At 43.0% G+C, this 27895-nt stretch overlaps 1 protein-coding gene across 1 annotated transcript; it reads left to right on the top strand.

Moving 5' to 3' along the window:
- Positions 1-24076: 24076 nt before the first annotated feature.
- Positions 24077-27579, top strand: KCNE4 (potassium voltage-gated channel subfamily E regulatory subunit 4). Its single transcript, XM_032754351.2, has 2 exons — positions 24077-24206; positions 24742-27579. The coding sequence occupies exons 1-2, from the start codon at positions 24077-24079 to the stop codon at positions 25275-25277; spliced, it is 666 nt and encodes a 221-aa protein (XP_032610242.1). The 3' UTR covers positions 25278-27579.
- The last annotated feature ends 316 nt before the right edge of the window (positions 27580-27895 follow it).

Here is a 27895-nt window from a genome sequence, read left to right as displayed (position 1 = left end):
GGGCCATTAGAAGCTTGGAGCTGTCCCCTGGACTTCTGGGAGGAGGCTGGCATGTGATTGATAGGGGAGGCAGGTCAGTGTGCTATGAAGGGATTTGCTTTGCTACAGCAGGGAGTTCTCCCAGAAGCCTGAACCAACTGACTCAGTGCATCTGGAAAGGAGCCAGAGAACCCCTTGGCAGGCATGGACGCTTCTTTCTCTGGTTCAGGATTTTACCAGAAGTTTGCCTACCACCACTCCCTGAACATCACAGCCATGGATGGGAGATACGGAGAGATTAAGCAGTTTTGTCCAACATTCCACACTTCGAAGACGGAAGAGCTGGGTTTTGAACACATCTTCTTGCCATTAATGACTATGCACTTTCCACTATGCCAGTGACATATGTAGAGATTCTCAAGCTATAGCATCAGCACCCTCACCTAAGAAATAGGTCTCATCACTTAATTAACACACAGAGCATGCAGACAGGGTCTCCATGTAATTTACTGGCTTGGGATACATTTTTACATTTTGAGGTGCTTTTCATTTGATGCATGCATTAGTGATAATGCAAGCTTCTATAACAGCTGAACTCCCAAACCTCAGTGGTGATACAATAGAAGCTGTTGCTCACTCATATTGAGTCCAAAGTAGGTTTAGGCCTTTTGCCTTCCATGCAGTGATTCAGGGACCCAGCCTTCTTCCACCTTGTAGACAAGGCACACTGGCTTCTTACCTGTTTTAGCCCAGATGTGACACTCGTCACTTTTGCTCATGTTCCATTGATGAAAACTAGTCACATGACCTTACCAATAGAAAAGAGATAGAATACAGTCCTGGCCTGGAAGCCATTTTTCAACAAAAACTCTGTATAATAGAAAGGAAAGCACAAGTCTTTGATGGGCAATTAGTTACCTTTGCCACAACTAGCAAGAATATACTTTTGGTTATTAGATAATAATTAACTAAGTATGCAATTTGGGCTGCTTCAGTCCCAGAGTCTGATGACATTGTCAACCTTAATCAAAGCAACTAATGAGAAATGCTTCAGAAAATGACACATTTTGAGGCTTGGAGAAATGTTCACTCATCTAACTTGGTATTATTTAGGGCAAAACCTTGTCTTTATGAGCACTGTACTAGCAAAGGGTAGCTTCTTTCATACAGGTCTAAGAGAATTATTTCCTTTCTTTGTGTCTCAGCTTTTTTTTTCTGCAAAATGAAATTGTTGGAGTAGATAGTCTCTAATACTTATGTTCTAGCAATACGCATTTCGTTTCTCATGTTATTGAAATCACTGAAACAAACATGTCTGTCTTTGGTGTGATTAAAGGTTGTTCTTCAGGAAAGGCATTCACAAACGTGTTCTAAAAACTAGCCAGAGGAAACGGGGAGCTAAATGTTTGCTTTTCTCAATGGGTCTTGGCCATCTTTCCACTTATTTAAATGTAAAACATGTATTATTTAACCACAACTTCAATGCTAGGAGAAAACACATAAAAGCAGATGGTTAAACAGCATGTATTTTGGAATTTTAATCCCAAGCCACCTATACATGCAATTTTCAAATAAGAATAAGCCTACGTTTCAACAAATATGAACTTTAAGAATTATTATTTGAACTTGAGTCTTAGATCGAATTTTCAGGTAATAAATTTTGTGTCCAACTGCTTCATGCCATTGTTGGTTTTTGAAAAAGACAAAGAGCTGCAAAGTGGTGAGGTTTCCCACTGAATCACCGCCCATAATAGGACTTGATCCTGAACCTTTGGGGCAATGCAGTCAATCACTCATTCTGCCACCGAGAAGGTGGCTTTTCCTCAAAAAAGTGCCCCCAGCTTGCTCCATCACTGTTCACAGGACTTTGGGTTGGTAAATGCAGGGAGGCCTTAATGTTTTAGTGCAGAAGCACCACTGATGCAAGTTAAAACAGGAGAGAAGACTTGTAACGCATAACTGCTGACAAATACATTACTCTCTGGAGCTGATATGTGGGAAGAGGCTTTGTCTCTTCCATGGGACAGATCCCTCACTCAGTTGCAGGCAGAAGGCAGAATGACAGTGGATGCTTCATGGGGGACAGTTTTCCTGTCTGCTCAACAAACAGCTCCTTTTGTCCACATTATTTATTTTTATTTACTTATTCTTTTTTTTCTATAGCTCCTCTGTCCCTCGGATTCCTAAAGGAAGAATTTTAACCTTTAAATGCTCTCTAGCCCCTTTACTTCAAGTGGCATCAGGGTACAAGAAATTAGCATAGTGCTGGAGTCAAAGTCACCTGGGCTTCATTTTGGGGTCTGCCACCTGATGGCTTTGTGATCTTAGGCTGTATCTCAGTTATCCGATTTGTAAGGTGGGTCATTGTAAAGTTTGAATAAGATAGTTCATGCAAAGCACTTGGCTCATAATAATGACTTCACCCATCTGTAATAGGTCATTCTTGCGTTGCTATAAAGAAATACCTGGGACTGGGTAATTTATAAAGAAAAGAGGTTTAATTGGCTCATGGTTCTGCCAGCTGTACAAGCATGGTGCCAGCATCTGTTTGGTTTCTGGGGAGGCTTCAGGGAGCTTTTATTCATGGCAGAAAATGAAGCAGGAGCAGGCATGTCACACAGAGAAAGCAGGAGGTGGGGGAGGTGCCACACATTTACACAATCAGTACTCAAGAGAATTCGCTCCCTATCAAGAGAATGTGTATTCTGCATATTTTATGGCAGGAAAAGGCCCTGTTTAAGGTGCCTTTCCAGAATTCCCCTCTATGCTAGAACAAACCATTATCAACATTATCAGGATACTTTTGTTCTCCTGTCTGCCTCTCTCCTCTTTAAGGAAATGATGTAGATAAAAGTCCCTCACCTGTCCTGTCCTTTACCCTCTTTGAAAAATATTACATTCGATACATATTAAAATATATAATGTATGTATATGTATGTTATAAATCAAAATAACATAATTGACATTCATAAAGCCATCTGTTCACCTGAGAACTAGAACATCCCAACCCCAGGGCTTCACTGTGTGACCCTGGAGGTGAAGACATCATTTAAGGCATTTCTTGGCTCTAGTCTTGTGCATCTGTTCTGTGGTGGAAGGTGCGATGTATCACGGAGCAGGTGAAGGATGAGCCATTCTATTTTTGCCTGAAATATAGCTGCAGGAGGCCAGGTGTGAGCCTGGTTAGTGACACTGGAAATTTAGATCTGTGAAGATACATGTAGGTAACTGCTTAATTCATTTCCTCTCTTTGGGCCTCCATTTTCTTGCCTGTACATGGAAAGGGCTAGATTAAATAATCTCTGAGTTCCCTTCTGTGCATTGAGTAAAACATGCTTCTTTATGTTGCCTCTCTGTATCTTCATTGTAAGCACCACTAAGGTAGCACTGGTCTGCAGAAAACAACACTCAATTGCATCATCTGACTGCTCTGTCCAGTTACAGAATGTCTTTCCTTGGGTGCTGATATGGTTTGGCTCTGTGTGGCCACTCAAATCTCGAATTGCAGTTCCCACCATTTCCACATGTCATAGGAGGGACCTTGTGAGAGGTAATTGCATCATGAGGGTGGGTCTTTCCCATGCTGTTCTCATGATAGTGAATAAATCTCATGAGATCTGATGGTTTTATAAAGGGGAGTTTCCCTGCACATGCTCTCTCTCTTGCCTGCTGCCATGTAGGATGTGACTTTGCTTCTCCTTTGCCTTCTGCCATGATTATGAGGCCTCCCCAGTCATATGGCACTGTGAGTCAATTAAATCTCTTTCCTTTATGAATTACCCAGTCTCAGGTATGTCTTTATTGGCAGCATAAGAACAGACTAATACAGGTGCCATTCATAGAGGTGAAAGAATTCCACTGCTTTCCCTGAGTATTCCAGGGGTTTGTGTCTTTCTTCCCTGAAAGTGACTCATGGGATCAAGGAGCTGAATCCTATCCAAACCTCAAACCAATCCTCGTCATTTGTTGTCTTTGAACTCAGTTTTTCCTTTTTTTTTTTTTTAATTTCGTTTTCCCTAGTGTCTAGTTACTGAGTCAAGATTATGGTCTCTTTTAGGGTATGAATATTTTTAAGAGAGGAAAAAAGTGATTTGGAGGAGGCTGAAGCAGAGGATGGATCCTCACTTCAACTATTTGTGGGCCAATCAGGTTGAGGACAAAGGAAAATATTCTAAGATAGCCACATAGGGGAGAGCAATGACTCATCAAAAGAGATTCCAGGGTTGCAGCTTTGGCTGATACAATAACTTTCTGACAATTCTAGCCATCTTGTGAGGAAGCTCTTTGTCCAAGAAGTTGTTTGAATGTTGAGTAATTGATTAGATCAATAAATATATAATATAAATATAGTCAGACCCTGGCTAGGTTTCATGAGGGAGGCAAACATGAATAAGACATTGTCCCCAGACAGGGGCTTATAACCTGGTAGACACGTACCATATTCTGCTTTGCAAAAGAATTATATGCTCATCTTTAGAGCCAAAAATCAACCACTAGCAAAGCACTTCAAAGAGCAGAGGATGTGTATTTTTGGTAGAATGATTTATTTTCCTTTGGATATATATCCAGTAATGGTATTGCTGGGTCGAATGGTAGTTCTAAGTTCTTTGAGAAATCACCAAACTGCTTTCCGCAGTGGCTGAACTATTTTACATTCCTACCAGCCGTGCATAAGTGTTCCCTTTTCTCCATAGCCATGTCTGCGTCTGTTGTTTTTTGACTTTTTAATGCTAGCCATTCTGACTGGTGTGAGATGGTATCTCATTATGGTTTTGATTTGCATTTTTCTGATGATTAGTGATGTTGAGCAGTTTTTCATATGTTTGTTGACTGTTTGCATATCTTCTTTTGAGAAGTACCTGTTATATCTTTTGCCTAGTTTTTAATTTTTTTTTATTTACTTGTTGAATTGTTTGTTCTTTATAGATTCTGGGTATTAGACCTTTGTCAGATGCATAGTTTGTGAACATTTTCTCATATTCTGTAGTTGTCTGTTTACTCTGTTGATAGTTTCTTTTGCTGTGCAGAAGCTCTTTAGTTTAGTTAGGTCCCACTTGTCAATTTTTGTTTTTGTTGCAATTGCATTTGAGGACTTAGTCATAAATTCTTTCCCAAGGCTAATGTCCAGAATGGTGTTTCCTCGGTTTTCTTCTAGGACTCTTACAGTTTGTGGTTTTACATGTAAGTCTTTAATCTAATTTGAGTTAATTTTTGTATATAGTGAAAGGCAGGGGTCCAGTTTCATTCTTCTACGTATAGCTAGCCAGCTATCCCAGCACAATTTGTTGAATAGAGGGTACTTTCCTTATTGCTTATTTTTGTTGACTTTATCAAAGATCAGATGGCTGTAGGTGTGTGGCCTTATTTCTGGGTTCTCAATTCTGTTCCATTGGTCTATGTGTCTGTGAACAAGCTCTTGAGGTGCAAGTGGCAATTATCCTTCCCACTAGATGATCTGTGAAGTGCCAGCAAGGTCTGGAAGCATAGGCTGAGCTGTGGTCCACCTCAAGCAAAGGGCAGCCTGCCCCTGAGCCATTATTGTGGTGCCCTCCAGCAACTTGAGTTGGCACTCACATGGCATGTCACTCTTCCCTGCTTGTCACAGAGGGCTTTTTCAGTGCCCAGAAACTTTTCTGAGACTTTGGCAATGGCCCCAGTGTGGGACAGGAGACCTGGAGCCCAGGCATCCAGACCCTAGTTCCCTAGGGCACCCTCCTGAGTTTACCTTTTCTCCCTAAGCCCGAACACAGCAGGATGCATTAGTGCTTCTCATCTTTGGAGATGGCTACTTTCCATGCCCTAGAGAGGACGCTGTCATACCACACACACGGACACTTAAGGGGGTAGAGTGGAGTGGGTGGCGGGTAGGAAGTGACCCTTAATGCCCTAAAGATGATTTCAGAGAAAGAGAGAAAGAAAGAGCAGTCTGAGCTGCCTGTGGATTCCCACAGCATTAGCCCCCATCTCCTCCTCTCTGTTCCTGCTGATTCCACTCCAGTTTTCTTCCCAGGAGCAGAGCATTAGCCTTCTAACCTTTTCTCTCTTCCATTCCTTGCTGGTCTGGGCCACACTCCCCTACGACTGAATATCAGCAATGTCCCTGGCCTTGTCAGCTCCAGAATGATTCCCAACAGTTTTCTTACCTGTCCATGGCCCAAGGGTATTTTGACCAAAATGAATGAGGAGCTCAGAATGTTTAGGTGTGGTGACCCCACCAATCTTGCCTCTGTTGGGAACGGTGTCTGGCCTCCGCCACCAACATGACTCTGGGGTAGAAACCACCCTCCAGCTCCTCCTCCAAATATTGCCCCATTAGTTGACCTAGGTCTCTCATGTGAACACGGGGTGCTCTGTTTCCAAGTTCTGCAGAGTATCCCCTTACCCATATTTGTATTGTGTCCACATTATTTGGTCCAGGATAAAGGCCTTACATGCTGTGGGTCGCACTCTCCTAGTACTCACTGACATGTACCTAGCTCATCTCTGAACATACCCTGTATCCTCTTCTTCCCTGAGGCTGCTCCAGCCTCCTGGATTGCACTCGTATTACCTCCCAACATGCTCATTTCAACTCCTAGCAATACCTAGCACAGTATCAGTCAGTGCCGTCTGATCCATCCAGGCTGAAGGACTGTTTCCTTCAGAAGCTCCTGGACTTGTGGTTTCTACCTCATTGATGGTCCTTGGAGTTAATGGCCCTCTACTGGCTTGAGCCCTTTTCTCATTTCCATACTTGGTTTTTACATTCTTGAGGCTGGAGACTGCTTCTTATCTTTGGACTCCCTTCTATCAACGAAGGACCCTTCTAGGGGTGCAGTGTCCTTTGCCCAGAGAGAATGTTCAATATTTGTTTGTTAAATGGAACTGTGTAGGGCAAATGGAGGGAGGGGCAGAGGTTGGGAGTTGGCCTACAAGGGTTTTGCACTCCCTGCTGGGGCTCTTCATTGAGGCAAGGCAAGTTTGGAGTGGTGGGCCATGTCACTTGGATGCCCCAGACTCTAGAAAGCAGGCAACATAAATATGAATTACAAGTATAACATGCATTGGAACTGATGAGGGAGTCTTTTTCCTCCCAGGGGAAAGTGAGGTGAAAATCAATACGGGGAAAAACATATTTTCCCCTCACTGATTGGTACCCTTTGGAGCCCTTTCTTCATTTGCACTTTTCCCTTTATTGGCTCTCCCTAGGATTTCCTTTGTACCATCTGCACATATTGTAGCCACCCGGTGGGTTCACCTTGCCCGCTGCCTAAACAGAGCCGATTTATCAAGACAGGGGAATTGCAATGAAGAAAGACTAATTCACGCAGAGTTGGCTGTGTGGGAGACCAGAGTTTTATTATTACTCAAATCAGTCTTCCTGATTATTCAGGGATTAGAGTTTTTAATGATAATTTGGAGGGTAGGGGCTTGGGAATTGGGGAGTGCTGCTTGGTCAGGCTGGAGGTGGAATCATAGGGGGTCGAAGTGAGTTTTTCTTGCTGCCTTCTGTTCCTGGGTGGGATGGCAGAACTGGTTGAGCCAGATTACAGGTCTGGGTGGTGTCAGCTGATCCATCCAGAGCAGGGTCTGCACAATATCCCAAGCACTGATCTTAGGTTTTACAATAGTGATGTAGACTCCCCAGGAGCAATCTGGGGAGGTTCAGACTCTTGAGACCAGAGGCTGCCCAACCCCTAAACTGTAATTTCTAATCTTGTAGCTAATTTGTTGGTCCTGCAAAGGCAGACTGGTCCCCAGGAAGAAGGGGATCTTTTAAGAATAGGGCTGTTATCAGTTTTGTTTCAGAGTGAAATCACGAACTGAATTCCTTCCCAAAGTTAGTTTGGGCTATGCCCAGGAATGAACAGGACAGCCTAAAGGTTAGAAGCAAGGTGGAGTCAGGTTTGATTTCTTTCACTGTCATAATTTCCTCAAAAATAATTTTGCAAAGGTTGTTTCAACATAGCCTTTTGCTCTTCCTTCTCTGCTGAGTATAGAGAAAAAAGGGAGGTGTGATGGGAGTCTCTGGTTCTTGGGATCACAATTTGTTATTTTTGCGTTTAGGCCCTGACTTCCTTTATGGCTGGCCAGTGGAATATGTGGGCATAAACTTGGGGTCACCTTGCATCTTGCTTTACAGCAGCACAGTCAGGACTTCCAGCTATGTGATCCCTGGCAAGTTTCTTAGCCTCTTTCTGTCCCCCTTTATCTTTTGTCAAATGGCTGGGATAATAACCCTTCCCCCAGCCATGTTTACAGAAATGAAATGATAACAATAATAGCAGCGGTAATCAGAATTTATTGAGTAGTTACTATAAGCCAGGCCCTGTACTATGGTTTTACATGTATTAAGTATTTTAATCCTCATGGCAATCTTAGGCAGTGTATATATAGGAGTATTACCATCTCTACTTCATAGAGAAGGAGACCAGGGCACAGAGATGATGAGAAACTTGATTATGGTGACACAGCCAGTAACCGGTAGAACTAGGATTTGAACCCATGCAGTCTAGCTGCCAGAGTTCAAGCTCTGACCACCATGCAATGGTCTATACCAAATGCCAGGCAGAAATGATGTCAAAGAACATGGCAGAGCAAGGACTTCTGAAAATTATCTCTTTCATAAAAGCAACAAGAAAACTGACATAAAATATCAGAACCAACAATTTTTGGAACTTTAAATTAAAGGTTTGTAGAAACTTGGGGGGTGTTTATTTTTAAAAAAGGCTAGATCTCAGAACAAAAAGCTTTATGGTGTTTTACGCTGCTCTGTTCCCATCTCTGCCTCCAGCTCTGCAGTAGCTTTGAAAATTTGTAGCCTGAACCTAAATGCAACTTGCTCATGAAGTCCTTGCTAATCCATCCCCTGGACATGCAGTTCTTTAGAGGATGGCTTATGACCTGACTTTAATATTTATTTCAATTTCCTTTGTATTACAGCTAGTCAATTATTTAGCTCTATCCTCACCTCAGTTGAAGGACTTTGAGGCTAGGGACTGTTTCTTATTCTTCCTTCGTAGTATATACCAAAGTGCTTTGTATCTAGAAAATGCTCAATAAATATCTTTTTATCAATTAAAATAAAGAAAATTCACAGCCTGAAAATGAAATTACACTGAAATCTAGCAGTCTGGCAGCCACCCGTGGGAGAGGAGAGTGGGCCTGGAATTCCTTTAAAGCCTCATTCCCACAGAATTGTCACTATTTTACCTTTATGGTAGTTTCCTGGAGGATGCTGCTTACAAGGCTGTCTTTGTTTGCTTGACTTGAGCTTGTCCAGTGAGAAAAATATTTTACCCAGGGACCCCTGTTGAAAACAGTTAGGGGTAATTGATAAACTCTGTGAGGCAATGGATAGCTGCTGGGACAAACAATAAACTTACAAGGAAAACAAAAACCAAAGTTTAAAAAAGTAAAACTGAGGAATGAGATGTTCACTGAGACTTTGAAGAGCTTTGACGTATTCCAGGGAATCCAGAAAGGCACACACATTTAGAAAGGTGTGTGCATACTCAGGAAAGACCTCAATAGGACCTATTCTCTCACCCCTGTCTGACCTTAAGGTTCTGTGCAAGGGGGAAGTGAAGGCTAGCATAGAGTTGTAAACTAGCTATCTGAGTGTTGAAGGTATGGCTGAACATGTAAATTGAGCTCCCTGGTAAAGACTAGGAGATTTATTGGTTCCAGAAGTTTAAGTGAAATGATTCTATGTCTAGTCATCATCTGGTCATTAAACTAACTGAGTAGAGACTTCAGTGGCCTCACATGAGAAAGAATGTAGACAATACAGAATTAGTTCAGAAAAGTAATTAAACAAATAAACAACATTTAGCAAGAAAAGGAAAGAAAATCATCTAGATTGAAAAGTAAAACTGTTTCTACTTGATCTTATATAGATGACGTGATCTTATATAGAGAAAAATTTAAAGAATCCACTAAAATGTTATTAACACTAATAAACAAGTTCAACACGGTTGCAGGATATAAGAATAATGTACAAAATTGATTGTATTTCCATATACTAGCAATGAACAATCTGGAAATAAAATTAAGAAAGCAATTGCGTTTATCATAGCATCAAAAAAATTAAAATGCTTAGGGACTGTGAAAGGAAAATAAAAAATTGGGACCCCAATTCACTATGCCAAAAGAAAAAAAATTAAGCTGAAATCTGAGTCATGCAAGAAGCTGCCTTTCCTTTTGTTCCTAAGCAGATAGCTGCAGATAAAAGTTAAATATCTCCACAGGTAGCTACGCTATGTTCACCTTATCATGAGTGCAAGACAAATACATAATTGACTATTCTCCTACCTGCTTCTTGTCTCTTGCAACATGTGGATTCAGTAATATGACCATACTCTCCTTCTTTCCTCTTTAGCCTGCTTTTCCCCTTTCAATATTGAAGCCCTAAAAATCATTTTATTATTATTATTATTATACTTTAGGTTTTAGGGTACGTGTGCACAATGTGCAGGTTTGTTACATATGTATCCATGTACCATGTTGTTTTGCTGCACTCATTAACTCGTCATTTAGCATTAGGTATATCTCCTAATGCTGTCCCTCCCCCCTCCCCCCACCCCACAACAGTCCCCGGAGTGTGATGTTCCCCTTCCTATGTCCATGAGTTCTTATTGTTCAATTCCCATCTATGAGTGAGAACATGCGGTGTTTGGTTTTTTGTCCTTGAGATAGTTTACTGAGAATGATGTTTTCCAGTTTCATCTGTGTCCCTACAAAGGACATGAACTCATCATTTTTTATGGCTGCATAGTATTCCATGGTGTATATGTGCCACATTTTCTTAATCCAGTCTATCATTGTTGGACATTTGGGTTGGTTCCAACTCTTTGCTATTGTGAATAGTGCTGCAATAAACATATGTGTGCATGTGTCTTTATAGCAGCATGATTTATAGTCCTTTGGGTATATACCCAGTAATGGGATGGCTGGGTCAAATGGTATTTCTAGTTCTAGATCCCTGAGGAATCGCCACACTGACTTCCACAATGGTTGAACTAGTTTACAGTCCCACCAACAGTGTAAAAGTGTTCCTATTTCTCCACATCCTCTCCAGCACCTGTTGTTTCCTGATTTTTTAATGGTGGCCATTCTAAATGGTGTGAGATGGTATCTCACTGTAGTTTTAATTTGCATTTCTCTGATGGCCAGTGGTGATGAGCATTTTTTCATGTGTTTTTTGGCTGCATAAATGTCTTCTTTTGAGAAGTGTCTGTTCATGTCCTTCGCCCACTTTTTGATGGGGTTGTTTGTTTTTTTCTTGTGAATTTGTTTGAGTTCATTGTAGATTCTGGATATTAGCCCTTTGTCAGATGAGTAGGTTGCAAAAATTTTCTCCCATTCTGTAGGTTGCCTGTTCACTCTGATGGCAGTTTCTTTTGCTGTGCAGAAGCTCTTTAGTTTAATTAGATCCCATTTGTCAATTCTGGCTTTTGTTGCCATTGCTTTTGGTGTTTTAGACATGAAGTCCTTGCCCACGCCCATGTCCTAAATGGTATTGCCTAGGTTTTCTTGTAGGATTTTAATGGTTTTAGGTCTAACATTTAAGTCTTTAATCCATCTTGAATTAATTTTTGTATAAGGTGTAAGGAAGGGATCCAGTTTCAGCTTTCTACATATGGCTAGCCAGTTTTCCCAGCACCATTTATTAAATAGGGAATCCTTTCCCCATTTCTTGTTTTTGTCAAATTTGTCAAAGATCAGATAGTTGTAGATAAGCAGCATTATTTCTGAGGGCTCTGTTCTGTTCCATTGATCTATGTCTCTGTTGTGGTACCAGTACCATGCTGTTTTGGTTACTGTAGCCTTGTAGTATAGTTTGAAGTCAGGTAGCATGATTCCTCCAGCTTTGTTCTTTTGGCTTAGGATTGACTTGGCGATGTGGGCTCTTTTTTGGTTCCATATGAACTTTAAAGTAGTTTTTTCCAATTCTGTGAAGAAAGTCATTGGTAGCTTGATGGGGATGGCATTTAATCTAGAAATTACCTTGGGCAGTATGGCCATTTTCGCGATATTGATTCTTCCAACCCATGAGCATGGAATGTTCTTCCATTTGTTTGTATCCTCTTTTATTTCATTGAGCAGTGGTCTGTAGTTCTCCTTAAAGAGGTCCTTCACATCCCTTGTAAGTTGGATTCCCAGGTATTTTATTCTCTGTGAAGCAATTGTGAATGGGAGTTCACTCATGATTTGGCTCTCTGTTTGTCTGTGATTGGTGTACAAGAATGCAACAACCCTTCATGCTAAAAACTCTCAATAAATTAGGTATTGATGGGATGTATCTCAAAATAATAAGAGCTATCTATGACAAACCCACAGCCAATATCATACTGAATGGGCAAAAACTGGAAGCATTCCCTTTGAAAACTGGCACAAGACAGGGATGCCCTCTCTCACCACTCCTGTTCAACATAGTGCTGGAAGTTCTGGCCAGGGCAATCAGGCAGGAGAAGGAAATAAAGGGTATTCAATTAGGAAAAGAGGAAGTCAAATTGTCCCTGTTTGCAGATGACATGATTGTATATCTAGAAAACCCCATCGTCTCAGCCCAAAATCTCCTTAAGCTGATTAGCAACTTCAGCAAAGTCTCAGGATACAAAATCAATGTACAAAAATCCTAAAAATCATTTTTAAAGAACGACACAGACCTGTCTCCCAGGCATATGTATGTTACCTTGGCAAAATAAACCTCTAAATAGATTGAGATCTGTCTCAGATATTTTTTGGTTTATAGGATATGTTTACCAAAGAATGTACAAGGCTTGTACACTAAAAACTACAAAATGCTGCTGAAAGAAACTAAGGAAGATAAGGCAAATGGAAAGTCATTCTGTGTTCATGGATTGGGAGACTCAATATTGTTAAGATGGCAACACTCCTAGATTTGATCTAGAGACTCAATGCAATTGGCATCAACTTCCAACTGCCCTTTTTTAAAAAACAGCCAAAACAATCTTGAAAAAGAGAAACAAAGCTGGATGACCTATGGTTTCTGATTTCAAAGCTTACTGCAAGGTGCAGTATTCAAAACAGTGTGGTACTGAAATAAAGCTAGACATACAGATCAATGGAATAGAATTGCAAGTCCAGAAATAAACCCATATATCTATGGTCAATTGATTTTCCACAAAAATACCAAGGCCATTCAATAGGGAAAGAATATTCTTTTCAGCAAATGGTGTGGGGACAACTGGATACCCACATGTAGAAAATAAATTTGGACCTCTACCTCACATCACACATGGAACTTTAGCTTAAAATGGATCAAGAAACTAAATGGAAGAGCTACAACTTTAGAAGGAAACACAGGTGTAAATTATGGGCAACAATTTCTTAGTTATGACATCAAAAGGACAGCAACAAAAGAAAAAAGAGATAAACTGGACTTCATCAAAATTAAAAACTTGTATGCATCAAAGGACACTATCAAGAACATGAAAAGACAACTCAGAATGGGAAAAAATGTTGCAAATCATCCAGAATGATTTAGTATCCAGAATATATAGAGAATTTAGTATCCAGAATAAATAGGGAATTCTTATAACACAACAGTAGGATGACAAACAACCCAACTGAAAAATAGGCAAAGGACTTGAATAGATGTTTCTTCAAAGAAGAAATGCAAATGGCCAGAGGTAAGAGCAAAGGTATAGAGTATGCACAGTTTCAAATGAGCCCCAGAGTTGTTTTTTTTTTTTCTTATTTAAAAAACCTCAGAAGTTCCTTTCCCAGGAGATTTGCATTAAGGGGCCAGGATTTCTATGGGTTGGGCCTGTGTTATGAGTCATGCAGTCAGAGCAGACTGAACATGATGGCTCTCACGCCACGGTGATCTAGTGCTAGGAGGAGGTGGCAGTCCTGGGTCTACACTGCTGGGGGCTTGGTGTGTGATTTGTTGTAGACAAATATTTGGTCCTTTTCAAAGAGAAGCCCAGTATCATTCAGCTAAGAAGCTAGGATCTGACAAAGCCCCAACATTAGCCTCTGCTGTGCAATGCTAATTTTTATTTTATTTGACTTATTTCCTTCCTTCCTTCCTTCCTTCTTCTTCTTCTTCCTCCTCCTCTCTTTCTTTTTCTTCTTTCTTTCTTTCTTTTCTTTCTTTCTTTCCTTCTTTCTTTCTTTCTCTTTCTTTCTCTCTTCTTTTTTCTTTCTTTCTCTCTTTTCTTCTTTCTTTCTTCTTTTTCTTTCTCTCTCTCTCTCTGTCTCTGTCTCTCTCTCTCTTTCTCTCTTCCTGTCTTCCTTTCTTCCTTATGGAGTCTCTCTGTCACCCAGGTTGGAGTACAGTGATGTGATCTTGGCTAATTGCAACTTCTGCCTCCCAGATCCAAGTGATTCTCCTGCCTCAGCCACCCTAGTAGCTGGGATTACAGGCACACACCACTGCACCCAGCTAAGTTTTGTATTTTTAGTAGAGACAGGGTTTTGCCATGTTGGCCAGGCTGGTCTCGAATGCCTGGCCTCAAATAATCCACCCGCCTCAGCCTCCCAAAGTGCTGGGATTACAGGTGCGAGCCACCACGCGTGGCTTGACTTACTTTCTTTGCAATCATCTTTTTGTTGTTTTCATCCCTTAAGTTTATAAAATATCTATTGGTTTAGGTTGCAGGACAGGTGTGTTTATTTGAATAAATGAATCAACAAATGAATAAATAAACCAGTATAGGCCAAATGAATATGTCATTAATTAGGTTAAACATGGCAGAGCATGAGGTCAGGACCCTGATGGGTTTGGCTGAAATTTTTTGAAATATTAATGTGAGACACATAGCTATGAGTCTACCTGACTAATGACCAATGATCAACTTACCATGTGGCTTCCTTACTCCACAGGAACCCCCCAGGCAGAAGCAGGGACCATTCACTTCTCCTTATGCTCACTACTCAGCATGAATCAGCATTTCTGACATTAGCATTTCTGTGCAGGTCTCAATTATTTACTGAGCACAGAAGGAATACTTGCTTTCTCAGCATAACCTTGGGTATCAGCCTCAGCCTCCCCGTGTCCAGGCCTCCTTTGTTTCTCGTTCATTGTGGGCAGCCGTGTGCCACTTTTCACAATTGCCTCCCTGGTATGTGAAGAACCAGCTTTGATTTATTCATTCAGTACCTGTCAGGCAAATTTTGCCTGCATGATGTTGATAGAGTGAGCTTTCTTGATGAGTTGCCCATTCTTTTTGCCTAGCTAGGCTGATCCTGAGAACTCCAGTTGTGGCAAAATAGAGATTCCTCATAGTCTTGGGCTACCCTGTGCTATAGACCTCAGCTCTGTCTCTAGAGGGAGACGAATGGAGAAACACGATGGGAAATTGCTGCAACAGGAAGCCAGTCACTAGAGAAAAGGAGACCCCCTCTTCCTGCCCTACTTCCTGCCACCCATAATTTAGTCTGTATTCGTGCAAGGGCAACCCAAGCGATGAAATGCTCTTGAAATCCCTAAGTCCTTCTTTAGAACCAACTGCCTTTGGAAAGTGCAGAAGTCAGAGCTAAGTGGACATTCCTTTTGATTGGGTCCTGCCTTATCATCTGGTACTTAAAAGGTTTTGGAAGACCTTTTCAAGGCTTCGAAACACTGTTTTTAAATAAAAGTGTTGGTTCTGCCCTCCTGAGCTGGAACCCCCGAAGCACTTCCTCAACATCTTCTTTCTGTCCTGACCTCTCGATTAGTTGGGGCCAGAGGAAGTGGCTAGCAGCTGAGCATCATGCATCTAGAAATGGAGTATGTGTCTGGCATGATTTCAGCATGAGGTAGGACGGTCTATTCCAGTTCTGCTTCGTCCGGCTCTGTGACCAGGACAAGTTGGACAAGTTACTTTTCTGGCCTCATTCTCCATACTCACAAAATTCTGTTCATAATCACCCACATTGGGCTTTTGTGAAATTAAAAGTTAAATTAAAAAGTCTATAATGAGTGTTTAGCACATTCTTTCTGTTATTCAGTCAACAGATCTTTTTTGGAAGGTCTGCTATAGGCCAGGTACCATTCCAGTTGCTGGGAATAAAATAGCAAATAGTCACTTCTGGTCCTAAACCTAAATTTAAGCTAGATCATCCCTCCTCAAGGCGGGGACCTATCTTCTGACTCCTTGGTCTCCTGTCCTCCTGAATATTGTGTTTTTGCATTTTTTAAACATTGTTTAATACTGGTGAAAACTGAACACTGGCTGTGTGCTTGGCACAGTTCCAAGCTTTTACATATGCATTTGTTATGATAAACAAGCAGGGCTTACAGGGTGTCATCCTAAAGTCCCAGTACTTCCTCAGACTCATTCTCTAGGGCCAGCTACTCCCTTGCCCTGTGATGAAAATCTGGGGCAGACTCACAACTTTTCTAGTTACTCTTAAGTAAGAAACCCCCCCTGGTTTCTCTAGTCTCCCTGAGTAATCTCAGTACAGTAATTTGTATGTCCAGGCCTATGGGAGGGTCGTAACTTCTCAAGTTTATTTAGAGTGAAGGCTGCTTCCCTTCTTTCTCCCACTGCTTGGGTCTTGGGTAGGCTGGAAGTCATTGGTGGGCAGGGCCATGACTTCCCACCCCGCTCCAGGCTGCCTTGGGCAGGAACCAACCAACATGTAGCCCAGGTCTGTGTCTCCCTCCTGCATTCCTGCATTGCCTACCACTGGCCTATAGGAAACACTCTCCTGTCTTTTCCTTTAAAAGCCCTGGGAATGGCTGGGCACGGTGGCTCACGCATGTAATCTCAGCACTTTGGGAGGCCGAGGCGGGCGGGAGTTCGAGACCAGCCTGACCAACAGGGCAAAACTCCGTCTCTACTAAAAATACAAAAATTAGCCGGGTGTGGTGGCAGGTGCCTGTAACCCCAGTTACTCTGGAGGCTGAGGCAGGAGAATCGCTTGAACCCAGGAGGTGGAGGTTGCAGTGAGCCTAGATTGTGCCATTGCACTCCAGCCTGGGCAACAAGAGTGAAACTCCATCTCAAAAACACAAAAAACAAAAAACAAAAAAACACCCACCCTCACCCCCCCCCCCCCCCAAAGAAAAAAAAAAAAAACCCTGGGAGCGTGAGCATTCCTAACTCAGCAAGCTCTCCCCAGAGTTCTGGCCGGACATGGTTTCTTGCCCTTCACATTTTTCTAGATGTGGTTCTGATCCCAGTCCTCTGTGTCCAGCAGGTTACAGGCCACAGAGACCACTGAGACTCTCAAGTGACCTCTGCGAAGAGCCCCCTCACTTCCCTTAACTCGAGGAGAAAGCAGCCCCTTCCCCACATCTTCCCCAGGAAGGGGAAGAGAAAACATCAATGACTGTCTCTTAAAAATGCTCGACTTTTAATTTTTAAAAAACACTCTTGATGTGGAAAAGAGGCTCAAACCTTTCGTATTTTTGTCTTGGGGCTCAGTCTAAATGGAAGGTGCAATAGTGGATAATTCTGTTTCTTCCTCACATCAACCTTATGAGATAGATACTCTTATGCTTCTTTGAGAGGCACAGAGAGGTTGAGAAATGTGCCCATGGTCACACAGCTAGTAGGAAGAACCAAGACAGGCCTAGGCAGCCTGACCACAGAGCCTGTGCCCTTAAACTATATGCTGTACCATCATCTGATCTGAGTTCCTGATACTTGGATTTGCCATCTGTGTACTTTTAAGCCCGTCTTTTAAAACTACACTCGCTGACACATTGATTTGTCTTATTGCTTCTGGGAGTTCTGTGTCGCCTTGTCAAAGTTTTGACCAGGAATTACTCCAAACACACCACTGATAGCTCTTGAGAAATGTGGTTGAGATACATTCAAGAGCTTTATTTTAATTGTCTGGAACTCTTTTTTTTTATTTTTTAGTTTTTATTTTTTTTTGAGACTGAGTCTCACTCTGTCGCCCAGGCTGGAGTGCAGTGGTGCGATCTTGGCTCACTGCAAGCTCCGCCTCCCAGGTTCACTCCATTCTCCTGCCTCAGCCTCCTGAGTAGCTGGGACTACAGGCGCCCGCCACCACTAATTTTTTTGTATTTTTTTAGTAGATACGGGGTTTCACCGTATTAGCCATAGGAGGTTGGTCTCGATCTCCTGACCTCGTGATCCACCCACCTCGGCCTCCCAAAGTGCTGGGATTATAGGTGTGAGCCACCGCGCCTGGCCTGTCTGGAACTCTTGATAAGAATTTTGGAAGCAAAGTCCGTGTTCCCACGGTTATTCACAAACACACTCATTAAGTCAATCAACTCCTCACTCTGGTTTCCTTGGTGCTAACTGTGCTCAGGCATGTATGCTCTTAGTTTGTTCTTTGCAATGTGCTCAGCAATCATGCATCCAGTCAGTCTTGAACAATCACACACTCACCCCAGGCCTTGGGGTTGTCTCCCCAGTTGGTACTTGAGCTCTTCAAAGCAGGAATCTTTCACTTCCTTGGTCTCCTGTCCTCATGCTCCCAGGTGGACATATCTGGCCCATGCTGGCCTCTCCTGCAGCATATTCTACCATGTTCCTTTTTGCTCCTTGACAGAGTCCCCGTAGACTTTTTAGTTCCTCATTCTTGCCATCTCTCTTCCTTCCCCACTTTCTTCCTCCGAAGGATCTTTCCACTGATCACCATTGGCCAGAATTCTCTTACCTTCTCACTTCATCTGGGCTAATTCCTGCTCAAACTTCAGATCCCAACTCAAGGATCACTTCCTCAAGGGGGTCCTCCCTGATTTCTCTAAGGAATTCAATCCCCTTAATATTAACTTTCCTAGCATCCTCTCTTTTTTGCAATATTTGTCATTCTTGCAACTTTACACATACAATTTTGGGATTCTTGTCTGCCTCCCTCACCAATGGTAAGGTCTATAGAGGCAGAGGCAATGTTTTTCTTCTCTCTTTTTTTTCTTTCTTTTCTCTTTTTTCAGCTCTGGGTTCCAGTGCCAGCTCTGCCATGTACTAGCTGTGTGATCTGGGGCAGGCTGCTCCAGCTTTCTCTGCTTCAGTTTCCTTATTGTATAATGGGGGTAATAACAGAGCCTATCTCAAGGGCTTTTTATGAGAATTAAATAAAATAAACTTTGCAAAGTACTTACAGCAATTCCTGAGGCACTTTTAGGTACTATGCAAGTATTTGTTAAATAGATATCAGGTTAAAAATGCTTGAATAATACATAACAAAGGTGAATTAATACCAACTTCACTGTTAATTTCAGGAGTTCCGGTTCTTCCCTCCTAACCCCCTTTGGGTGATATCTAAGCAGGACCTGCTGATAGCCACATCCTCCACAGCATAGCTGGTGTTACAGGGAGGGCCTGGGGACCTTACTAAGGGCCTGTCAGAAATCCAGCCCTGTTTTATTTCTAGTGCTAGGAATGCTAAAAAGTATGTGTCCAGGGAGGGTGACTCAGGGCATTAGAAGGGATGATCCACTTCTTGAGTTCCCAGACAGAACTTTTCAGACAGAATTTCTGGGAAAAGCAAAACCAGTGGTGGGCATTGAGGATTTCATTTTGCAATATTCTGCCAGACCCAAAGCCTGGTCTGCTCAGGAGGGGGACAGCCCAGTGGATTATGGGACATTTCTCAGGATCTTGAGACAATTAATGATGTTACTTTTGACATGCTCGAGGGTGGCTAAAACTGAAACACAGAGCAATTATGCAACCCAGCCAGTCACGTAGCACCGGCAAGGCTGAGCTGGGTCGGATTTCTGGACTCCAGACTTAGTTTAATCTGATGAGATTCACAGCCATGCTGTTATCCCAGCATAGACTTTGTTTAGTCACAGAAGCTGTTAACATAATTTCAGAGATGTGTGGCCAGGGACTCCTGGGTCATCTGGTAAAAATGACGTTACCAGGAAATGAAAGTACTCAAAGCTCTAGAGAAAGTGTGTGTCAGGATCAAATAGGAAAAAACAAAAACAAACAAAAAAACCCACATTAAAACAAGAAGACCAGAACAGGCTTATGTTAGTCCATTCTCACATCGCTAATAAAGACATACCTGAGACTGGGTAATTCATAAAGGAAAGAGGTTTCACTGACTCACAGTTCTGTATTGCTGGGAAGGCCTCAGGAAACTTACAGTCATGGCGGAAGGCAAAGGAGAAGCAGGTACCTTCTTTACAGGGTGGCAGGATGGAGTGTGTGCAAGCAAAGGAAATGCCAGACGCTTATAAAACCATCAGGTCTCATGAGACTCAGTCACTATCATGAGAGCAGCATGGGGGAAACAGCCCCCATGATTCAGTTACCTCCACCTGGTCCCACCCTTGACACGTGGGGATTACAATTCGAGGTGAGATTTGGGTGGGGACACAGAGCCAAACCATATCAGGCTGTATATGTAGGCAGAGAAACTACTGTACTATGGACAACATAGGTATAGGGTGAGAGTATTACTGCTTCACTGATAACTTCTAGAACATGCTGAGGTTGGTGCAGCCTCCAGTACCTAAAATAATATGAATTCAGAAAAAGACAACTTGTAGTTCCACATGTGTATTTATGTGTATCTAGTTATGTCAGAATTCACATTTTTTTTTTTAAAAAAGCTTTATGAAGACTCAAAAGAAGTTGGAAAAATGTCCATATTTCACTTCCTACTCTTTCTCAGTTTCTTTTTGTTTCCCATTCAGTGAGACAAAAGGTAGTGGAAAAAGAATGGGTTTTGGAATTGCATAGATCTGGGGTCACATACTGACTGACTGTACTGCTAGTGATTTGACCTTGAGCAACTTGCTTTGCCTCTTTGACCTTCAGTTTCCTTGTCTATGAAATAGTTGTAATAATACCTGACCTCACAGGACTTATGTGTTCTTGGTACATGATAGACACTAAGCTAGATTTGAACTGCAGTGTATCTTAGACTCATTTAAAATACAAGTTCAAAATGGATTTGTCAAAACAGAAAAATATTGATGCAAAGAAAGACAGATCAAAGGAACAGAATGAAGAGTTAAGAAATAGACCAGCATACATAAGGTCAATTGATTTTCAACAAAGTTTCCAAGATAATTTTAAACAGGAAAAGGAGTCTTTTCAACAAATGATGCTGGAGCAATTGGACATCCATATGCAAAACAAAAACAAACAACCCCGCCCAAAAACCCTTGACCCATATCTTACATTGTAGAATAAAATTAACTTGAAATGTATCACAGGCCTAAATGTAAGGCTAAAACCATAAAACTTCTAGAAGAAAAACAGGAGAAAATCTTCATGACTGGGTTAAGCAAATATTTCTTTGATAGGATTCAAATGGCACAACCAAAAACATTTAAAATAAATTGGACTTCATCAGAATTAGATACGTTTGCTCCTGAAAAGACACTGTTCAGGAAATGGAAATGCTAGCTAAAATTGATTTATTTCTTTAACATTGCTGTCTCCTAAAACTGAGGCCTGGGGTAGCTATAATTAATAATTTTTGTGCAGTCCCATCCTCTCCTGACAGAGTGCACTTTCTAGATGTGCCCCCTCTCCCTCATTCTTTATGCCATTATTCACTTCCATAAAGTGGGAAAAATGGCAGCATTCTTTATGCCATTATTCACTCAATCCCTGTCATGAGTGAGGTCTGGGAAGAAGATTGAGCTATGTGTTTTGAAGTTGGAATTCCCTTCTCTTAAATTCCATTCCTGGGAGTGACAGACAGGTGAAGGAGCAGTGATAAAAAGTCTGGAGTAAAATGTCTGGAGATGGGCACACACATGACGGAGGCAACCTGAAGCCCTTGGGAGCAACAGTGTACTCCTAACAATGAAAACTAAAGGCAGACACTGAGCATGCGCATTCGGCCAGACATGGTGCTTTCTTTGCATCATTTCATTGAACTATTTTATTCTGTTCTATTCTATTCTATTCTATTCTATTCTATTTATTTAGAGATCTTGCTCTGTCACCCAGGCTGGAGTGTAGTGGCATGTTCAGACCTCATTGCAGCCTTGAACTCCTGGTCTCAAGTGATCCTTCCACCCCAGCCTCCCAAGTAGCTGGGACTACAGGCACTCGCCACCAGGCCTAGTTAATTTTTGTATTTTTTTGTAGAGATAGGGGTCTCACTGTGTTGCCCAGGCTGGTCTCAAACACCTGAGTTCAAGTGATTCATCCACCTCAGCCTCTTCAAGCATTGGGATTACCTAAATAAGCCACTGCAATTGGCCTCATTTAACTCTAGTAGAAATATCCATGCAGGAAGTACGTGGGAATCGGGACAGCAGAGACTCCAAGCAGGCAGCCCAGAATTTCTTCTGGGCTGTTCCTTCCCTGACTCCTGCAATCAGTCCTGCTCTTCCTTTGGCTCTGACTTGCTTTGTCCTTTGGAATTCATTCTAGATGTTTCCCCACACTCATCTCTTTTCTTGGTTATATTCCCTTGGGGCTGTCGGCTCAGGTTTGGGGATTTATTTTGTTTAAAACTTCAGCCTCTGTTTGGCTTCCTGGCACCAGGCTTTGTACTTCCTCCTCCTTGAGTCTGGTAACCCCTATCCCCACCTCCTTTCTGCCTACTCAAAGCTTCCAGTCTTCGGTGTTGGACAATCCCTGGGTGATGACCAATCTTGTATGTCCTAAGGTATACAATAAACAATACCAGGGTCAACAATCAACAGGCATCTCTTTCTTGGGCCTGTCTTGTGCTAGGGTCCCAGACATTCCAGTGTAGGCTTAGATGTAGATGGAAGTGTTCTAGTGTTTATGATGGACACCTGTTGAAAAGGCCAAGTCTACCATGGCCGAGGTAGCTATGGAGGGTTTTACATATTAACACAATGGTGGGGGTATCTTTACTGGTGTGAGCACTGTTCCAGTGTATGGATGATCGTGATGCCGGAGTGGTCCATGGTTGGTACCTCCAGTGCCAGCTGGGGATTTATGGGTGAACACAGGTGACTAGTCAAGTGGGAAAAATGGCAGCATTCGGTTAATCTTCCTGTTCTTCCTCCAGGTGTCTTCTTAGAATCAGGATCAGGTGCAAACCCAGGGGGGTTCCTGTAGCTGCAGTGAAAATTCCAGTGCCTAAGCTATATATGTTCAAGCAGGTCAGGTGGATGTCGCATGCGTCAGTTTGACTACAGCAGAACCATGAGAGATGTTTCCTTTAGAGTTGGCCCACAAGACAGTCTGGCTACAATCCACAGGCCACAGACAACTGGAGGGAGTGGATCCCTCCCAGTTTCCTTCCACTTAGCATGAAAGCCTCAGAACAAGCAGCCCAGGGAGCAGAGAACTGATATTAAAGCCTGCAATTCCTCTTCCAATTTTGATCACAGCAGCCATTTAAACACAGGGTCTACCGAGGTTTAAAAAACTTGAACTGTGCTTAGTTGCACTCTGAAATAGTCCTGCTCCTCCCCTGACCTGCCAGAGACAGCAAAGAGACGTGTCAATTATCTCTGCATGAGGCTTCAGAGGAGCAGCTGTGTATGGCAGGATGGAACAAAACCGGCCCATAGTATCTTTTACCACAACATGTTTCCATTTAATGCAGACCACTGAAAAGAACGTGTGAGCTTTTAAAACAACTTATTATAAACATAGGTTTGTGACCTTGATGTGGAAGGCAGCTAGAATCTCTGCTTTTAGAGGGCTAAGCAACACCAGCCAGCCTTCAATCTTAGAAGGGTTAAGCTGAAAGGGTCTCAAAAGGTCACATGGTTTATATAATCCTACCTGCAGAAGACCCCCAGGCACAACGATGTTACAGACGAGGAATGTGAGGTGCAGAAAGGTTACGGAAGGATTTATCGTATTTGCATACGGAGTGGAAGAACTGAAATCGAAGCCCCAGTTCCTTGACTGTAAATCCTGCCCTTGCTTCCAACTGTCTTTCATCCGGATGATGGGATTCAGCTGCCTCTGACAACGTGTAGCCCAATAATGGTTATTCCCCAGGAGCCGCACGAAGCATGAGCTAATTTTCAGTGAGAGTGGGCTTTGGGGTAATGGTTCCAACAGAGCACATTCCTTTCTCCTCTTTTCACTCATCGTCATGGCTACCTGAAAACCCTGGCCGGGCGCTGGGGCGTGAGGAGCAGTTCTCACTTCCCAGTCTTTTTCACTTTTCACAGCTGCAAAGTTCAGGGAGTTGAACTGCAGTGCTTTCAGTTCACTGCTCACTCTGCCACGGTCAGCCTCTGTTGTAAATTTTCCTCCCAGAGCACGTGACGATGCACTTCTTGACTATATATCCCAACTGCAGCAGCGGAGTTGTCAGAGCGCAGAGCCGGACAGAGCAGAAGAACCCTCTTGGACTGGACGATTTGGGAATTCAAAACTTGGGACAAACTGTCAGCCTTGGTAAGTTAGCAAGGCTACACTTTGCTTCAGAAACATTTGAAAGCGGGACATTTTTGCCAATTAATAGATGAATTTTTTTCCTTTATTTTCTTTCTGCTTTTCTTTGTTCTAAGGAAACATTGTTTTGAATTTAAAATAGTTTGGTTTTGGAAACACAATGTAAACTTTGTTTCTGCTCAGTTAAAATACGTTTCCCAATTTTAAAGATATTATTTACTGTATGCTCCTGTCTTACATTGATTTTTTTTTTTTTTAAATCAAAGTAATACTGCTCACTACAAACAGGACAAATGTGTACACTAAAAAAAAAAAAAAGTCCTTCTTACTTTTCCCAGTGAACCTCCCCGGGCTTCTCTCCCCTGCACTCCAAGCCCTCATAGCTCACTCTTGTCAGCTGTTTGGCGAAGCCTTTTGTGCTATTTCTTTCATGCACTTTTAAGCTTTTTTGGTATTGCAGTTCCACAAACCTTGTGCTCCCCCTCCTCCCTGTGCCCAGGACCTGGGGGAGAGTTCTGACCTGCGGCTTTTTCCCCAGCCCCTGCTGTGCAGGCAGCCTCAATGCTGAAGATGGAGCCTCTGAACAGCACGCACCCTGGCACCGCCGCCTCCAGCAGCCCCCTGGAGTCCCGTGCGCCCGGCGGCGGCAGCGGCAATGGCAACGAGTACTTCTACATTCTGGTTGTCATGTCCTTCTATGGCATTTTCTTGATCGGAATCATGCTGGGCTACATGAAATCCAAGAGGCGAGAGAAGAAGTCCAACCTCCTGCTGCTGTACAAAGACGAGGAGCGGCTCTGGGGGGAGGCCATGAAGCCGCTGCCCGTGGTGTCGGGCCTGAGGTCGGTGCAGGTGCCCCTGATGCTGAACATGCTGCAGGAGAGCGTGGCGCCCGCGCTGTCCTGCACCCTCTGCTCCATGGAAGGGGACAGCGTGAGCTCCGAGTCCTCCTCCCCGGACGTGCGCCTCACCATTCAGGAGGAGGGGGCAGACGATGAGCTGGAGGAGACCTCGGAGACGCCCCTCAACGAGAGCAGCGAAGGGTCCTCGGAGAACATCCATCAGAATTCCTAGCATCCCCGGGACCCCTGCCGGTGGCTCCAACAGCCAGCACCCTTAGAGAGAGGAAAGACAGTTTTCAAGTGTCTGGTTTCACTTTCACAGTGCGGCTGCCACTTTGAAGAGACCCCTCAGTAAACCCCTGATTCGGGGTGGGGTGGGGGACTAGGCTCAGCCGGAACCAGCAGCCCCAAGGAGTCCGGGATGTGCCTGTGGTTTGCACCCACCACTGAAAAAGCCACGGAGATGTGCGGCGTGTACACTGACTTCGGGGCCTGGGTGTTGGGGTTCTGATCAGAATTTGGCGGGATGATATGCTTGCCATTTTCTCACTGGATGCCCTGGGTAGCTCCTGCAGGGTCTGCCTGTTCCCAGGGCTGCCGAATGCTTAGGACATGCTGAGAGACTAGTTGTGATTTGCTATCTTGCCTAGAGCTTTGTCCTTCTAGATCTGATTGGCTCTAAGTAACTCTACTGTGTACCTGTGGCATTCCTTCACAGTGGGTTACAAGCTTCTTTTGGATTAGAGGGGGATTTTTGATGGGAGAAAGCTGGAGATCTGAACCCAGCCCATTTGCACACTATAAGAAAAAAACGTAACTTTTAAACCTGTTAACATTGGCCGGGGTTATAAGAGATGATCTGCTATTTTGACCTTTTGTCTAACTTATGACCTTGAACTCTGACCTGTGACCATGCAGCATCACATGCTGGCATGACATTCTTTGGATCAGAAGAGCTTCCCCAGAATCTAACCTGCACTCCCAATGGTTCAGGGGACTCTTCCTGATCTTTCTAGAAGGGGTAAGGTGGGGTCAAACAAGGCCAAGCCGTTAGCTCTGCTGCTGCTCAGTTTCCCAGCCTAGTTTTCTGAGCTGGGAGAGGACATAATGTGGTATTTCGTCACGTAGCTGAGACCTAGAAGGGCATACTCAGGCGGAGATTGCACAAAGCTGGGCTCCAAGTTCTGTGCTTCCTGATCCTGAGCCCTGACACTCATTTGCTGTGTGGTCCCGGGCATGTCATCAAGAAGCTCGCTGTCTGCATGAGGCTCCTGACGATCTCCATCCCCAGGGGGTTGGGAGGATGTCTTTAGATTTTAGGACTCTGTGATAAATACTCCACAGCCTGGTGTGAGGAAGCTTGGACCAAATGCTTCCCCTTTGGCCGGTTAGTCTGAACAAGGATCTGCTGATTTAAAGGAGCAGTTGGAGATTCAGAACACATAAAACTGGGGAATTCAGGGCAAGCTACCAACCCAGCCCTGCTGTAGTTTTCCCAGGATTGAAGGAAAGAGGCAGACACCACATTCTCCTCTGCAAAGTTCTCTGGAGAATGTGTGATGTTAAAACTCCCAGCTAAGGGAAAGCAAAGTCTAAAGGAAAACACACAGGAATGTTTCCAATGTCTCCAAGTATTCCTGTGGTCAACAGTTTTGCAGATCCATTAGGCCCTTAAAGACAAGGAGGAAGTAAAAGGTCAAATTTAATTCTATTTACTTTTTTAAAAAATTATTTATTTATTTTTTTTTTAATTTTTAAGACAGAATCGTGCTCTGTTGCCCAGGCTGGAGTTCAGTGGTGTGATCTTGGCTCACTGCAACCTCCACCTCCTGGGTTCCAGCAATTCTCCTGCCTCAGCCTCCTGAGTAGCTGGGATTACAGGCACCTGCCACCATGCCCGGCTAATTTTTTGATTTTTAGTAGAGATGGGGTTTCGCCATTTTGGCCAGGCTGGCCTCAAACTCCTGGCCTTAAATGATCCTCCCACCTTGGCCTCCCAAAGTGCTGGGATTACAGGCATGAGCCACTGCACCCGGCCACTTTTTCTTTTTTTCTTTTTTTGTTTTTTAAAAGAAAAATACTCTGCATGGATTGGAGACACAGCAATAACAACTGTTTCCATGGAAGGGTTAACAGTGTAGGAGCTGGTTTATCAGTCCGCTTTGACATACAGCTAAAGGAAATTTATATTTGGGGGAAAAAGGCCCTCCGTTCACTTTAAAATTCAGTGTGGATTTATGCCAAAGGGGGCTGTTTAAGTTGAAAGAAGCCAAGTTAAGTTTGGCCTCTTGCCTGGAATCACTTGAATTCTGAAATTTCACTGCGACGGACATGTGCCTTGTCACATTTTCCATTGCTTAATCCTGAAGTTTGGTGCAAGTCTCTCTGCACCTATTAAAAAGTGATGTATATACTTCCTTCTTATTCTGTTGAGTTGTATAGAATTGTCTTTTGTATTTAACACTTTGTAATTTTCACAATATTTTTTAATTTAAATAAATAAACACATTTTTTCCCTTCTGGGAAGTCATGAATTCTTCGTTTGATTTTTCAATGTAATTAGTTTCTAAGACATCACAGATACGTTTCCCAAGACATCTCTGGATTTTGCTCCTCTCCCAAGTCAGTATCTCCTGAGGGCATATCTTATTTCTGTCTGAACCATGGGGTGAATGAGGCTTGGCTTTTCATCCTTTGAAATGCTTTGTAATGAATGGAAAACAAGCTGCAGATGGTCTTACATGGACTTCTCTGTTTAAATATGGCAGCTCTGGAGCCTTTGGACTTTGAACATGCAGTGACAGGTCAACTGCTGCTAAGATGTTGCTCCAAGCTTGGTTGCAAGAAAAC

This window comes from Hylobates moloch, unplaced genomic scaffold (genome assembly GCF_009828535.3).
Source record: "Hylobates moloch isolate HMO894 unplaced genomic scaffold, HMol_V3 SCAFFOLD_1, whole genome shotgun sequence".
Taxonomy (NCBI): Eukaryota; Metazoa; Chordata; class Mammalia; order Primates; family Hylobatidae; genus Hylobates; species Hylobates moloch.
Note: the sequence above shows the minus strand (reverse complement) of the source record. Positions and strands in the feature narration are given on the sequence as shown.